Genomic DNA, 13,070 nt, shown 5'->3' with positions numbered 1-13,070 from the left:
GCCAGGCTCCCTCTTCTGGCCCCCTCTCCCCAGGCAGTCGGAGGGGAAACTTGTAAGTATGCTGTCCTGTGCCTGGGATGCCCTGAATGGACCCGAGAGGCCCTCCTGGACCTGGCCACCATGTCCCCTTGCCCACACTCTGTTGTCAGAGCTCCCGGACCCTGCCCCAATACCACAGCCATAGGGGGAACCACTTCCTGTTGCCCCTCCTGTCCCTGCACTCCATGGACATGCTCTCTCTCTCTCTTTTTTAAATTTAGGTGAAATTCACGTCACATAAAATTAACTTTTTTATTATTTTTTAAACATTTATTTATTTTCGAGAGAGAGAGAGAGCAAGTGGGAAAGGAACAGAGACAGGGAGACAGAGAATCCAAAGCAGGCTCCATGCTGTGAGCACAGAGCCTGACACAGGGCTCAAACTCACGAACCGAACTGTGAGATCATGACCTGAGCCTAAATCAAGAGTCAGCTGCTTACCCGACTGATCCACCCAGGCGCCCTATTTTTTTTTTTTAATTTATTTTTTTTTTATTAAGTTTATTTGTTTTTGAGACAGAGAGAGACAGAGCATGAACGGGGGAGGGGCAGAGAGAGAGGGAGACACAGAATCCAAAGCAGGCTCCAGGCTCTGAGCCATCAGCCCAGAGCCCGACGCGGGGCTCGAACTCACGGACCGCGAGTTCACCGACCGTGAGATCGTGACCTGAGCTGAAGTCGGATGCTTAACCGACTGAGCCACCCAGGCGCCCCCGCCCTATTTTTTTTTTAATGTTTATTTATTTATTTTGACAGAGAGTGTGTGTGAGCCAAGGAGGGGCAGAGAGAGAGAGGGAGAGGGAGAGGGAGAGAATCCCAGTCAGGCTCTGTGCCGTCAAAGTGGAGCCCGACCTGGGGCTCTGTCTCACGCACCTTGAGATCATGACCTGAGCTGACGTCTAGAGTCGGACACTCAACCGACTGAGCCTCCCAGGTGCCCCCGAAATTAACCACTTTAAAAGGAGCAATTCATTGACTATATTTATAAAGTTGTGCCACCGCCACCTGTATCTATTTCCAAAACATTTTCATCACCCCGAAAGGAAACCTCATACCCACGAAGCAGTCGCCCCCCATTCCGCCCTCCCCCAGCGCCTGGGAACTGCAGGCTGCTTTCTGTCTCTGTGGGTTTACCTACTCTGGAAATTTCGTAGAAATGGAGTCCTGCTGTGTGTGATCCGTGCCTGGCTCCTTTCACTCAGCCTCAGGTTCTTCGGGTTCGTCCCTGTGGTGATGTGAGTCAGTTCTTCTGTCCTCTTAACGGCTCGGTGCTAGGACACTGCACGTGCACACGCACACTGTGCATCCGCTCATCCTCTGGTCGACATTTGGGTCACGTCCGCCTTTTGGCTGTTACGCGTGGTGCTGCTCTGAACGTACGTGTATTGCTTTGAGTACCTGTGTTCAATTATTTGGAGTACTGGAACGTCCCAGTGTGAATTCTTACCCGAGGGGGGTCAGGAAAGGTTCCCAGAGGAAGTGGCTTGTGGACTAAACACCGCCCCCCCCACCGCCACCCCGTCCTGCCCCACCCCGTGCTTCTCAGGTCGTGCTCGCCTCGATTTGTAGCTGCTGCCTCTTTGTCTGCTTCCTCCTGGGGCTCTCGGCTCTCATGTGGGCAGGGGCTGCGCCCAGCGCCCATGCATGCAACCTGGCACACGGTGGTATCGACTCTGGCTCCCGACCCTGTATCTCCGGTAATCTTACAAAAGTCTGGAGGGAGAGGAATTATCCCCAGCCCCCCCCCCCCCCCCCCCCCCGCCAGCTTTATTGAGGAAAATGGAGGCGGCGTGACTTGCTCAAGGTCACACGGCCTCAAGGGGTGGGAGCCAGGAGCTGACCCAGGGCTTTCTGGTTCCAGAGCTCCTCTGACGCAGGGAGGGGATGGGAGGAGTGATGCTGTCCCCGGATTGTGTCCCCGACAGGCTGCAGGCAGCATGGCTGGTACTGAGACGAGCCGGCGGTGACTCAAGCGCCCACGGTGGCGGCTCCGTGTCCTGAAGATGAAGTGGCCCAGGTGGAGTGCTGGCTAGGCCCGATGGCCAGCTCCAGGACGGAGGTGTGCTGGGCCGAGCCGGGCCTGAGGAAGGGGCCCCGGCGGCGACGCTGGGCCTGGGCCGAAGAGAAAAAGGATGCCGATGGGATACGGGGAAAAGAGGGGCCCTTTCCCAGTGCCACCAGCCCTGAGCTCCTGGAGGACTTCCGGCTGGGGCAGCCGCACCTGCAGCCACCAGGGTGGGGCCCGGCCCCGCAGCCTGCTGAGCGTCCGGCTTCCGAGTGCGGAGAGTCCGAGGGAGAGGGTGAGACCGGTGCCCCCTGAGCAGCCCATCTCCTGGTGGGGGGTGGGGAGTGGAGGGCGTTTTAGTGACTTTTTAAAAATGACGATCCATGAAGCCTATCATTTAAAAATGTCAAAGGTCTGAATTACATAAGCGGTAGTGCTCCTTGCAGGAATATCACAAAATACAAGCAAAAAGAGAAAAAACTAAAAAAATTACTTATTATCCAGAGAAATGCTCCTTTCCATATGTTTATATGGGAATGTAGTGTGCATTCTATGACCGACAGGGTAGCCTGCTTTCGTGTAAATTTATTTAAATTTTTTTTTTAACATTTATTTCTTTTTGAGACAAAGAGAGACAGAGCATGAACGGGGGAGGGGCAGAGAGAGAGGGAGACACAGAATCGGAAGCAGGTTCCAGGCTCTGAGCCATCAGCCCAGAGCCCGACGCGGGGCTCGAACTCACGGACCGCGAGATCGTGACCTGAGCTGAAGTCGGACGCTTAACCGACTGAGCCACCCAGGCACCCCTCGTGTAACTTTAATAGACAGGACATTTCCCTAGCTCGTCATATATCTCTCCACAAACCATTCTTTTTTTTTTTTTTTTTTAATGTTTATTTTATTTTAGAGAGAGAAAGAGAGTGAGCACAGGAGGGGCAGAGAGAGAGAGGGAGAGAGAATCCCAAGCAGGTTCCGCACTGACAGCTGTGAGCCCGACACAGGGCTTGAGCTCAGGAACCGCAAGATCATGACCTGGGCCGAAATCGGATGCTCAACCGAATGAGCCACCCAGGTGCCCCTCCACGAATCATTCCTAATGCCTGCAGAGGAGTTTTCTGGTGTGGCTCTTCCATAACCTGGGGGCAAATCTCGTGCTGGGCATATAGGTGGTTTCTCGTTTTTGCTATTACAAATAATGCAGAGATGAATGTCATTAGTACATCTTTGTATATTTGATTTGATAATGACCTTGGTAATTTAAGTTGCTTGGTCCAGGGCTTAACCCCATTTTTAAGATTTTTTAAAAATCCCAATTAGTGATGAGAATGTTGGCATCCCTTATTGTCTGAAATAAGTGTTTCCCTTGCATCGAGACAGCTTACGCTAAATTCCTAGTTCCGCTGAGAGGTGCCTTCTCTCTGAGTCTTGGTTTTCCCATCTGCGAAGTGGGGTAGTGAAAGCATTGAGAATAGCGAGAGCTTGATATGAGATGTCTGTTGCACTTACAATACGACTGAAATGTCCAGACTTAGGATTCTGTGAATCAGGCAGGCCCCTGTGGATAGTAGAGATTGTGCCATGACCCAAAGTTCTTTATGCCAGGTCTGCTTAAAGTGAGGTTTGCCCACAGCTATTCACTGGAGAGCCATTAACCCCTCAGGGAAAGGTAACTGGCATACACTGGGATGAAAGGGCAAGGGCAGAGGCATCTCTTCCTGAGGTCACATGGTAACCCCTTGCTATGATGTAATAGCTGCTGCCATGTCCCTTGCCCTTCGAGTGTGCCAGCCACAGGGCTGGGCAGGGCTCAAGTCGTGTCTGCTTCCCTCCTCACCACCTTCTGCCAGGTAGGAAGGACTAGCCTCCAGTCCAAGTCAGGGTTGCCAGAGAGGTCAGCAACTTGCCCATGGCCCCCAGTAAGGGATCAGAGGAGCCAAGATTGAACCCAGGGCTTCCTGGCTCCAAAGACTGCTTTCCCCACCTCACTGTGTGACCCCCAGCAGCAGAGACTAACTCGCCAGCATGACTGGGACTTTGGTCCTCAGTTCAGGACTACTCCGAGCCACTGCATGATCTTTGACAATTACTCAACCTCTCTGGGCTTCACATGTGCTGCTGTAAACAAGAGAGACTTGCTGAAGGAGATTTTAAGGAGTTGAAGGATGTAGAGGTGCCAGGGGGAAAGGCCAGAGGGGAGCAAAGAGTGATACAAGGGTTATGACAAAGGTGCATCAGCCCAGAGCAGAGGGTCTGTGCTTGATGATACCCAGACTGTGTCTCATGAAACTTTGGGTCTATTCCTGAGGCTGACATAGGTTCTAGGACAGAGTAGGTGCTCAATAAACATGGACTGAATGGATGATGCACAGATGGATGGATGAATGGGTGGGTGGGCAATGGATGGGTGAGTGGATGGGTGGGTAAGTAGCTAGATGGATAGGTGGATGGATGGGTGGATGGGTGATGGATGGTTGGATAGGTGAATGGATAGATGGATGGCTAGGTGGGTAAGTGGGTGGGTGGAGTGGTGGATAGATGGAGGAAGGGATGGGTGGATGGACAGATAGATGGACAGATGGGTGAATGGGTGATGGATAGGTGAGTGGGTGGCTGGATGGATAGGTGGATGGATACATGATTGAAAGGTTGGATGGTTGGATCAATGGGTGAGTAGGTGATGGATGGGTAAGTGGTTGGAAGGATAGTGAATGGATGGGTAGATGGATATTTTTATTCATATTTTATCCATATTACTACTATGTAATAATTACAATAATTATCCATTTTCTGGGGGCTTTGCATACCTTATTGTCCTCCCTCCCTCTCTTCTTCTTTCCATTCAGTCAATAAATATTGAGCATCTACTCTGCAAATACAATAGTAAACAAAAACAGAGGCTATCCTTGCCCCTGTAGAGGTTATAGTATAGTGGGGGAGAAAACTATTAATGAACCAATCGTGTAAGTAAATGAAAAACTGGAGCTCCGATAAGTGTTTCAAAGTAGAGGTATTTAGTCCTGTGAAAACCTAGAAAAGGAAGAATCTGACCTAGTTAAGGAGGTGTGAGAAGAATTCCCTGGTGAGGTCAAGGTTGAGCTAATGCCTGAAGGACAGATAGGAGTTAACTAGGCAAGGAGAGGGAGAGAGGACCCTGGCAGAGAGGGTCAGCATTTGCAAAGGCCCTGTGGTGGGAGCATTGTGGCATGGCTGGAGCCGAGTGAGACTGAAGGGGGGCTGTAGAAAACAGATGGACCAGGAGAGCTAATGGGGAGGGAGGTGGGGATCTTGAGACCTTACTCTGTCTTGGGAACAGGAATGTACTGATGGAGGATGAGCGTGAGATTTAAGGGGATGATTAAGTGGCTACTGCAGTGGTCCAGGCAAGAAAGGATGTTGGCTAGAGCAAAGGTGGCATGGGACTTAAGAACAGTAGGTGAGTTTGAGAGCTCTGTGGGAGGTAATTATGACAGGACCCAGTGACAGAATGGATTATGGGGGTTGGGGGAGAGAGATGGCCAAGGTGCTTCCCAAGTTTCTGGCTGGTGCAACTAGATGGGAGCCTGAGACAGGAAATACTGAGGGGACAGCCAGGTGTGAGGATCAGGTTTGGAAGACCGGGGACAACTAGAGGGGGTGTTAGGTAAGCACTTGGCCATAGAGGGGGATCCCTGGGATCCTTGTCTCCCGACATGATGAGGAAATGAAAGGTCAGAAGGGTGAACTGACTCAAGTAATGTTACACAGTGAGTCCAGACCTGGTATATACTGAACAATCACCTGTCTTTCCAGAGTTTGAGGTAGAGGATGTGGACAGCCCAGAAAGTTCCAACTTGCCTCTCAACTGGCTTCCCGAACAGGATCCTCAATCTGCCATGACTGAAGAGGAGCCGGATGAAGCCCTCGGAGGTCCTGAGGTGGAGGAAGCTGGGGAGGGCTCCCCAAGATTGGAGTATGAGACTGGCCTCAGCTCAGGGGGCGATGGAAACACCAGCCCCATGGCTGTGGGGTGGGGTCAGGACACAGGCTGGGTGGCCCCTGGCACACAAGCCAGTGGAGACAAACTTCCAGAACATTCTGAGGTCCACCCAACTGTTGACTTCAGCTCTGCAAGGTCCTGGAGCAGTGGGACTGTGAGCCTTGACCACCCCAATGACAGCCTTGATTCTACCTGGGAAGGAGAAACCGATGTCCCCCAGCCCACTGTCCTGGAGGAAACTTTACCACAGAGCTCCAGCCACCGCCTCCTAAACCCAAACCCCAGAACTGGGGGAGGCGTTGCTGTGGCAACCCCCACAGAATTCCAGGACTCCTCGGTACCCCAGAGCCAGAGCCTCCAGTGTCCAGCAGACAAGTGGAAAGAAACTACCGGCCTCTCCTGCCCTCAGCTGAGGGACAAAGCCTGGAAACGGACGCGGACATCACCTAAGCCACTCCCTTCTCGATTCACTGGCTCCATCAGCCCTCCGAATCTGCCTAGGCCAGCTCGGCAAGACAGGGTGCCACCCAGGCAGGGAGCCACTCTGGCTGGCCACTCATCATCTGATGCCTCCAAGTATGGGCGGGGGCAGTTGAACTACCCACTCCCCGATTTCTCCAAGGTGAGACCCCGGGTGAGGTTCCCTAAAGATGAGAGCTACCACCCCCCCAAGGCCAGGAGCCACAGCAGGCAGTCTCAGGGCCCTGCCAGGCCGCTGATCTTCAAATCACCTGCTGAGATAGTGCGGGAGGTACTGTTGAGCAGCGGCGAAGCCTGCCCGGGAAAGGACCCACCTTCTCCCCACCCCATCACCAGGGTACCCCAAGAATTTCAGACTCCTGAACAAGCCACCAAACTGGTCCACCAGCTGCAGGTAAGCTGGACTCATTTCTACAGGCATGTCACCAAGGCACCTGTTGGCTTGGGTTCGAGTTGATGCGGGTGGGAGGACTCAGGACTGGGCCAGGAATCCCCAGTTGATAGAGGGAGGGTTGTTCCCTGGGCTGCGAAGATAGTCCCAAGCCCTTTGCTCAAAAGGGCAGTGCTTGCATTGCAGCCACAAGGGTAGTCCGTATGTGCTTGTTTTTAACTTCTATGAGAAATTCAGAACATACGCAAGAGAGAAAATGGTATAACGAACCCCCACGTACCCACCACCCTGCTTCCGCCCATGTACCTGCCATACAGCCCCCAGCAACATTTTTCATCTAAGGCCCCACCTCTTCCCCCCCGACTCACTGTACTGGAATATTTGGAAGCAAATTTCAGGTGTCAGATCATTTTACCCAGAAGTATTTTACCGTGTATGTCTAAAGATAAGGACTCTATCTTAAACGTCACGACACTGTTAGCATACCTAAAAGTCAACACCAGTTCCTTAATATTATCCAGCGTCAGTGTTCAGGTCTCCCCTGTCTCTCACAAATGGCTTGTTTATTGCAGTTGGTTCAAATCATGGTCCACACACAGCTCATCTATCGCATGTGATCAGTGTGCCTTTCAAGTCTCCCCCGCTCCGACCCCCGGTTTTTTCAAACCTCTTTCTTTGTTGTAATTGATTTTTTGAGGACACCTGTTGTGTCCTGTAGAGTCTCCCATATCCTGGAATTTGCCAATACACCCTCTCTTATCTCTTCACGTGTTCCACTGTCTTCTCCTTGTCCTGTATATCGTCCGTCTAGAGCTAGAAGCTTTTCCAGGATGCAGTTCTCTGTTTATTTCCCCTCCAGACCATGAGCTCCATGTGGGTAGTGATGTGTTTGGCAAGAGCATGTCACAGTCGGTTCATTCAGAGGCATGGGATGCTTGCTCCTCTCTGATTTGTGAGGCCAGTGGTCACCGACAGTCATGGCCTTGATCCTGTCCTCTGTTTGGGGTGACAAAGTGGTAGTCTCCTAATGCCATCGTTCCTTCTGCATTTTTTTTGCTGGAAATCTTCTCTAAAGTCAAATTTTCCCGCATCAACTATTTGGTTACCAAGGTCTCGTTCACACGGGAAACTCAGGTGAAATGCTTGATTCTGTCCCTCTAATTACCAGCTTTCAGAATAATGCATCTGTTCCCCAACATCCTTCAAAGGCGATCGGTGCCGTTTACTTTTGCTTTTTCTCTGTCGTGACTTGTTTGATGAAGCTGTTCAGTTTTATTTAGGGCAGATAGTAACCCCCCAGTACATACAGGCAGTTGTGATTTTCAAGTCTTCTGTGGGACCCCTGGATGGTTCACTCTATCCACCATTTAAGAAAACACTTATTAAGGGGCACCTGGGTGGCTCAGTCGGCTGAGCGTCTGACTCTTGGTTTGGGGTCAGGTCATGATCTTGCGGTTTGTGAATTCGAGCCCTGCGTTGAGGCCCCGTGCTGACAGTGCTGAGCCCGCTTGGGATTCTCTCTCTCCCTTCTTCTCTCTCTGCCCCTCCCCTGCTTGCACTCCTCTCTCTCTCAAAATAAATAAATAGACTCTTTAAAAAGTTAAAAATTAAAAAGCACTTATTAAGCACATGCCCCTGAAGCCCTGGGAATAAAGCAGTGGGGAAGATATAGGTGACAGAGCTGACAGACACGAGCTGACAGAGCTGTCCCCAGAATGTGGACAGATGAGCAAATAGTTGTAGCCTGCAGTGACAGGGGTTGTATATCAAGGTGAAGCAGCCCAGAGGCCCTCATCCCTGATTCACTGTTAGTGATGTCAGCAGACCATCCTGCCTTCTATCCCACTCACAATATGGCCCCGGGGTGTGTGTTGCACGAGAGCCTGAAGGGGTCTGCTCCGCTCCCACCACTGAGCTCTTAGCGCTCTGAGGAGCCCTTTGGGGGGTGGGCTCCCACGAGGGGTCTCACGGTGAGGGGCGTGACCGTGTTCTTCTCCGTCTCTCGCAGGAGGACTACCACAAGCTACTCACCAAGTACGCAGAGGCGGAAAACACCATCGACCAGCTGCGCCTTGGGGCCAAGGTACTGGCTTGGGTAGGGTGGAGGTGGGGCCCCGGCCCCCAGAGATGTCACTCTCCCATGGTCTTTGTTCCTGCCTCCTGAGACCCTGGGGATAGAAGAACCCAGCCCTCGGTCTACAACGAGGTCCCTCTGTGACCTTGGGCAGCGACCTTGCCCTCTTTGGGCTCTATCTCCTTAATTGTTGATGAGCTTTTATGTCCTTGAATCCTAGAATCTGGGGTCCCCAGTGTTTTCACCAGAGCAGCACTTGGGCTCCACTCCCGGCTCCGTTACTGACCAGCTGTGTGACCCCAAGGAAGTTTCTTGGGTTCTCTGAGCCTCAAGGTTGCAGCACAGAGTTTCTGCTCAGCTCCTGGTGCTTATTTCCTGGGCCTGAGCCTTCCTGAATGTCTCGCGCACAGCCTCACCCCTCACCCCCCCTGACCGAATGTCCGGTGTGTGGCAGGGGGAAATCCATCCACCCCTGTCCTGCCCAGCCCCCACACGACTTGGGAGGAGGCTGAGACTTCTACACTTGGGACCTTCTCCTTTGTGGGGGTGAGGCAGGAAGCGGGACCTGTTGCAGCCCTTCACGGCTTCCTGTTTCCCCTGCCCCCCTCTTGCCCCATGAGGCCTCAGTGGAGAAGTGGGTGGGAGCTGAGGTGCAGAGAGGCAGATCTGCCCTCTCGCTGGCCTCCTCTCTCAGGGCCCCCACCTGGCCTGTCCCTGTCATGCTCCAGCACCCCTCCCCTGCTACAGGCTGCTCTCAGGCCTCTTGAGACATGGCTGTGAGGTGTCCCTGAGACAGCCGTGATGAGAAAATGGAAGAAGTCCTGCCGTGGGAGCAGTTCTGTGTCCCCACCCCACCTCAGGACACAGGCAGGTCCCTCCCACCCTGGCCTTCTTGGGCACATCTGTGAAAGGGGTCACACAGACCTTCCTCCTGGGAGTCAGTGGCTTCCCCCCGATGTCTTAAGGCTCCTTCTAGCCGTCTGAACTACGGACCCAGAGTCCGGTGGAAGGGCGGGGGCCTTGGGGAGGCCGCAGGTGGGTTTGGGGAGGCGTCCTTCCCGGGGGAGCCCTGCCCGCATGACTGCAGACTCCTAGAAGCTCCAAGGAGAAAGGAACTGGCCATTGGGTCCAGACCCTCTGCTCGGCCATCTAACAAATTGGGAGTTGGGTCCCTAGGAGGGGCAGAGGTGGCCAAAGTTCAAGGTCAGGGCAGAGCCTTGGAGCATCCCCTCCCTCCTCTTCTTGCTTCGTCCTTTACTCACTTAGGAGAATGAGTCAGTATCCAGAAAGCACGTACCAGGGCCTGGCAAACACTTCTAAGAGATGGAGACTATTCTTATTTGGACTAATATTAATCTGAAGGTGTTTATGGGGTGCCCAGGTGAGCCATGCCCGGTGCAGGTACGGGCAGGGGTGGACACTGTGGGAGCACAGCTGTGGTGAAGTTCCTGCCCTGGGTACTCCCCCGACGCGGTGGGGACCCAAGGTCTCCCCACAGGCAGTCGCCTCGTCCTGGCTAATGACCCAGACCTGTCTCGTGTGTGAGAGGAGCATAGGAGGGGAGGTGGGAGAGGCTGGGGATTGTGTTCGGTACCTGCCCACCCACTCTCACTTGGCTTTCTAGAAAAATGACTCCTTAGTTTGGGGGTTCCCTGCAAGAGAAGGGCGAGCACAGGTCATCTGGATGCCGGAAGCAGGATGATTCTCTCCCGGTCCCCCAATCTCACAGCTGCCCTGGGGGAGCAGCACAGGCAGGGCTCCCCATCCCGGAGCCTGATGGGGAGGGGACGCCACGGTCCCACAGGGCCTGGGGGAGCACAGCTCCCAGCTGGCCCTTTCACCCTGTCCCCAGCTCTGAGGACTCTACCCTGAAGACTCAGGAGACCCCAGAACGGCTTCCTGTTCAGAGCCCTTGCCAGGGAGACCAGTTCATGGAGGCAGTAACACTGTTCCCTCAGACTGAGCTGGTGGGAGTGGACTCCCCGGGGTCCTGCTGAGCCCCCTACTCTGTCTGCTCAGAGCCCAAGGGGGAGGGGGTGGGCCCACGTGGGAGGGAGCCAGGCTGGGGACATTGCCCTGAGGACACCCAGGCCAGCCCAACAGCATGTGGGCAGCAATGGGTGGGCACCCAGGGAAGGGGGCTGGCATTTACTGAGCTGTTAAAGGTGCCAGGCCCCAGGCTACGTACACTGCCAGGGTCACCTCATATGAAATCCTTCACGAGAGGAAACCGAGGCACAGCCAGGCCGAGTGGTTCACTCAGCACCCTGCAGCTGGTAAGGGATTAACAGCTGGGGATTAAACGTATGTGTGCCTGACTCCAGAGCGGGCACTCTTTTCCCCACGCCTGGGTGAGCGGGACCTGGGCTGTGGCACCGGGTGTGTGGCAAAGGCACATGGGCAAGGCAGAATGATGGTGTCACAGTGGTAAGAGCAATAGTGATGGTGATGTCTGCTGACCACTGTCCTGGGTGTTTACCCAGGAAACTGGGTAAATACTGTGTTTACTGGGGAGACTGAGGCACAGAGAAGGTAAGAAATGTGCCTGTCACTTAGCAAGTAGGTGCCAGAGCTGGGGCTTGAGCCCAGCAGTCTGTCTTCAAAGCCCACTATTAACCCCACCTTCTGTAGCAGAACCAGACTAGGTAATGGTGGGTTCTAGGTAATGGTGGGTTCTGCAGCTGGGGAGGGCTGACGGAGTCTCAAGGCCTGGGCCGAGGGCACCCCTGGATCTGGACTCGGGGGTGGGGGCAGGGAGCCGGGGCTGCTCGGGAATCACTGCCAGACTCTGTTCTCTCCCCCAGCTTAGGGCCAGAGTTGATGGTGATGTCACCGATTTGCTGCCCTGCAGTCACCTCCCCCCAGCTGCTGTCCCTGGGCTCAGCTGCAGGGGGATCTGGAGGGGCTGAGGAGACCAGAAACCACCCCAGACAGAATCAGGGGAAGGCGGGGGGGGGGGGGGGGGGGGGGGGTGACATAAAACTGCCTTTCCTAAAATGTGTGTTTCTGATGACCACTAGTTGGTCCAGAAGCCCCTGGTGGAGGTGGGGGTGGGGGGCATCGGGGTTAGTCTTCAGAGGAGTTGGGGGAAACATTGCCTATTCTCTCTACTCCCCCCCTCCTCACCCCATTCATAAAGCCCATTAGCATTTTAAAGGCTGTGAGAAACCCATCTGTGCAAAGACTAGTCAGTTATTTAACCCCGCATTTCCCACACTCCCTGGTCTTCTGTTCACTGATTAACCCCCCTGAGGGAGCTAATCTAGCCTCAGGGAGCTCCATGGGATACCCTGGCTTAAAAGGGGCACCCTGGAGGGCTGGGGTGGGTGCTGGCCTGTCGGGAGACAGATCCCAAGAGGGAGGGGCCTGAACAGCTTCAAATTACCCACACTCATCTCCAGCTCCCCCTTCCGAGGCCTCTACAAGGGCTTTTGGCCCCTCTACTGGAACAGCAGGCATGTTCCTGTAGTTCCCCAGGTTGGGCCTTGGTGGGCTGGGCCTGTGGCTGGGGGAGGGGGAGGGTGGGGCACAGGGAGCATGCAGGAGGGCTGGGTCTTCCCCAGATTTGGGTCACCATGGGAGGAAAGGGGTGCTGGTGGGCAAGCCCCCACAGGCGGGTCTGAGCAGATGGCCCAGAGGATTATTAAAATCCAGCTTTGTTCTCATCAGAGGCTGGGTCTGAAGGAGGGGGAGGCAAGGGGGGCCAGGCCATGCTGGGCCATTGTCCCTCACTTTGGAGTAGATTTCTCTGCCACAGCCAGGACGTGAAGAGCAGCTTAAGCAGGGACAGGCTGCCTGCTTGGGGGCTAGGGCGCTCCCTCTATCAGGCATACCCTAAACTCTGCACTCCTGACCTTGGGGCAGCAGGGAGCAGTGAGATAGGCTGCCTGACCAGCTGGGGGCACTGAGGCACCACAGGGGAGTAGCTTTTCCAGGGAGCTGCCTCCATGATGGCAGTAAAAATGACAGTGGTGATGATGACGGTGATAAATGTGATGATGACGGAGGTGATGATGGTGGTGGTGATGGTGGTGTGTAACGATGGTCGATGGTCGTAGCAACAAAGATGCTGATGATGAATAGGAGGGCGGTGGCTGCTGTTTAC

The 13,070-nt window shown here is 54.1% G+C and overlaps 1 protein-coding gene across 4 annotated transcripts in view; it reads left to right on the top strand.

Moving 5' to 3' along the window:
• The window catches only part of AKNA (AT-hook transcription factor), a 55,615-nt gene that overhangs the window by 13,720 nt on the left and 28,825 nt on the right, over window positions 1-13,070 (top strand). For 3 of the 4 annotated variants that reach the window (XM_053908222.1, XM_019454057.2, XM_053908223.1), the window contains exons 2-4: window positions 1,965-2,339; window positions 5,834-6,894; window positions 8,900-8,974. In XM_053908222.1, the coding sequence (XP_053764197.1) occupies window positions 2,078-2,339; window positions 5,834-6,894; window positions 8,900-8,974 (1,398 nt within the window). In that variant the 5' untranslated portion in view covers window positions 1,965-2,077. The remainder of the gene's footprint in view (window positions 1-1,964; window positions 2,340-5,833; window positions 6,895-8,899; window positions 8,975-13,070) is intronic. The other variant, XM_053908224.1, reaches the window with a different exon arrangement.

Source organism: Panthera pardus, unplaced genomic scaffold (assembly GCF_024362965.1).
Source record: "Panthera pardus isolate Hobbes unplaced genomic scaffold, ASM2436296v1 HiC_scaffold_20, whole genome shotgun sequence".
Classification (NCBI taxonomy): Eukaryota; Metazoa; Chordata; class Mammalia; order Carnivora; family Felidae; genus Panthera; species Panthera pardus.
The sequence above is the reverse complement of the archived record's forward strand: the minus strand, read 5'-3'. Positions and strand labels throughout refer to the sequence as shown.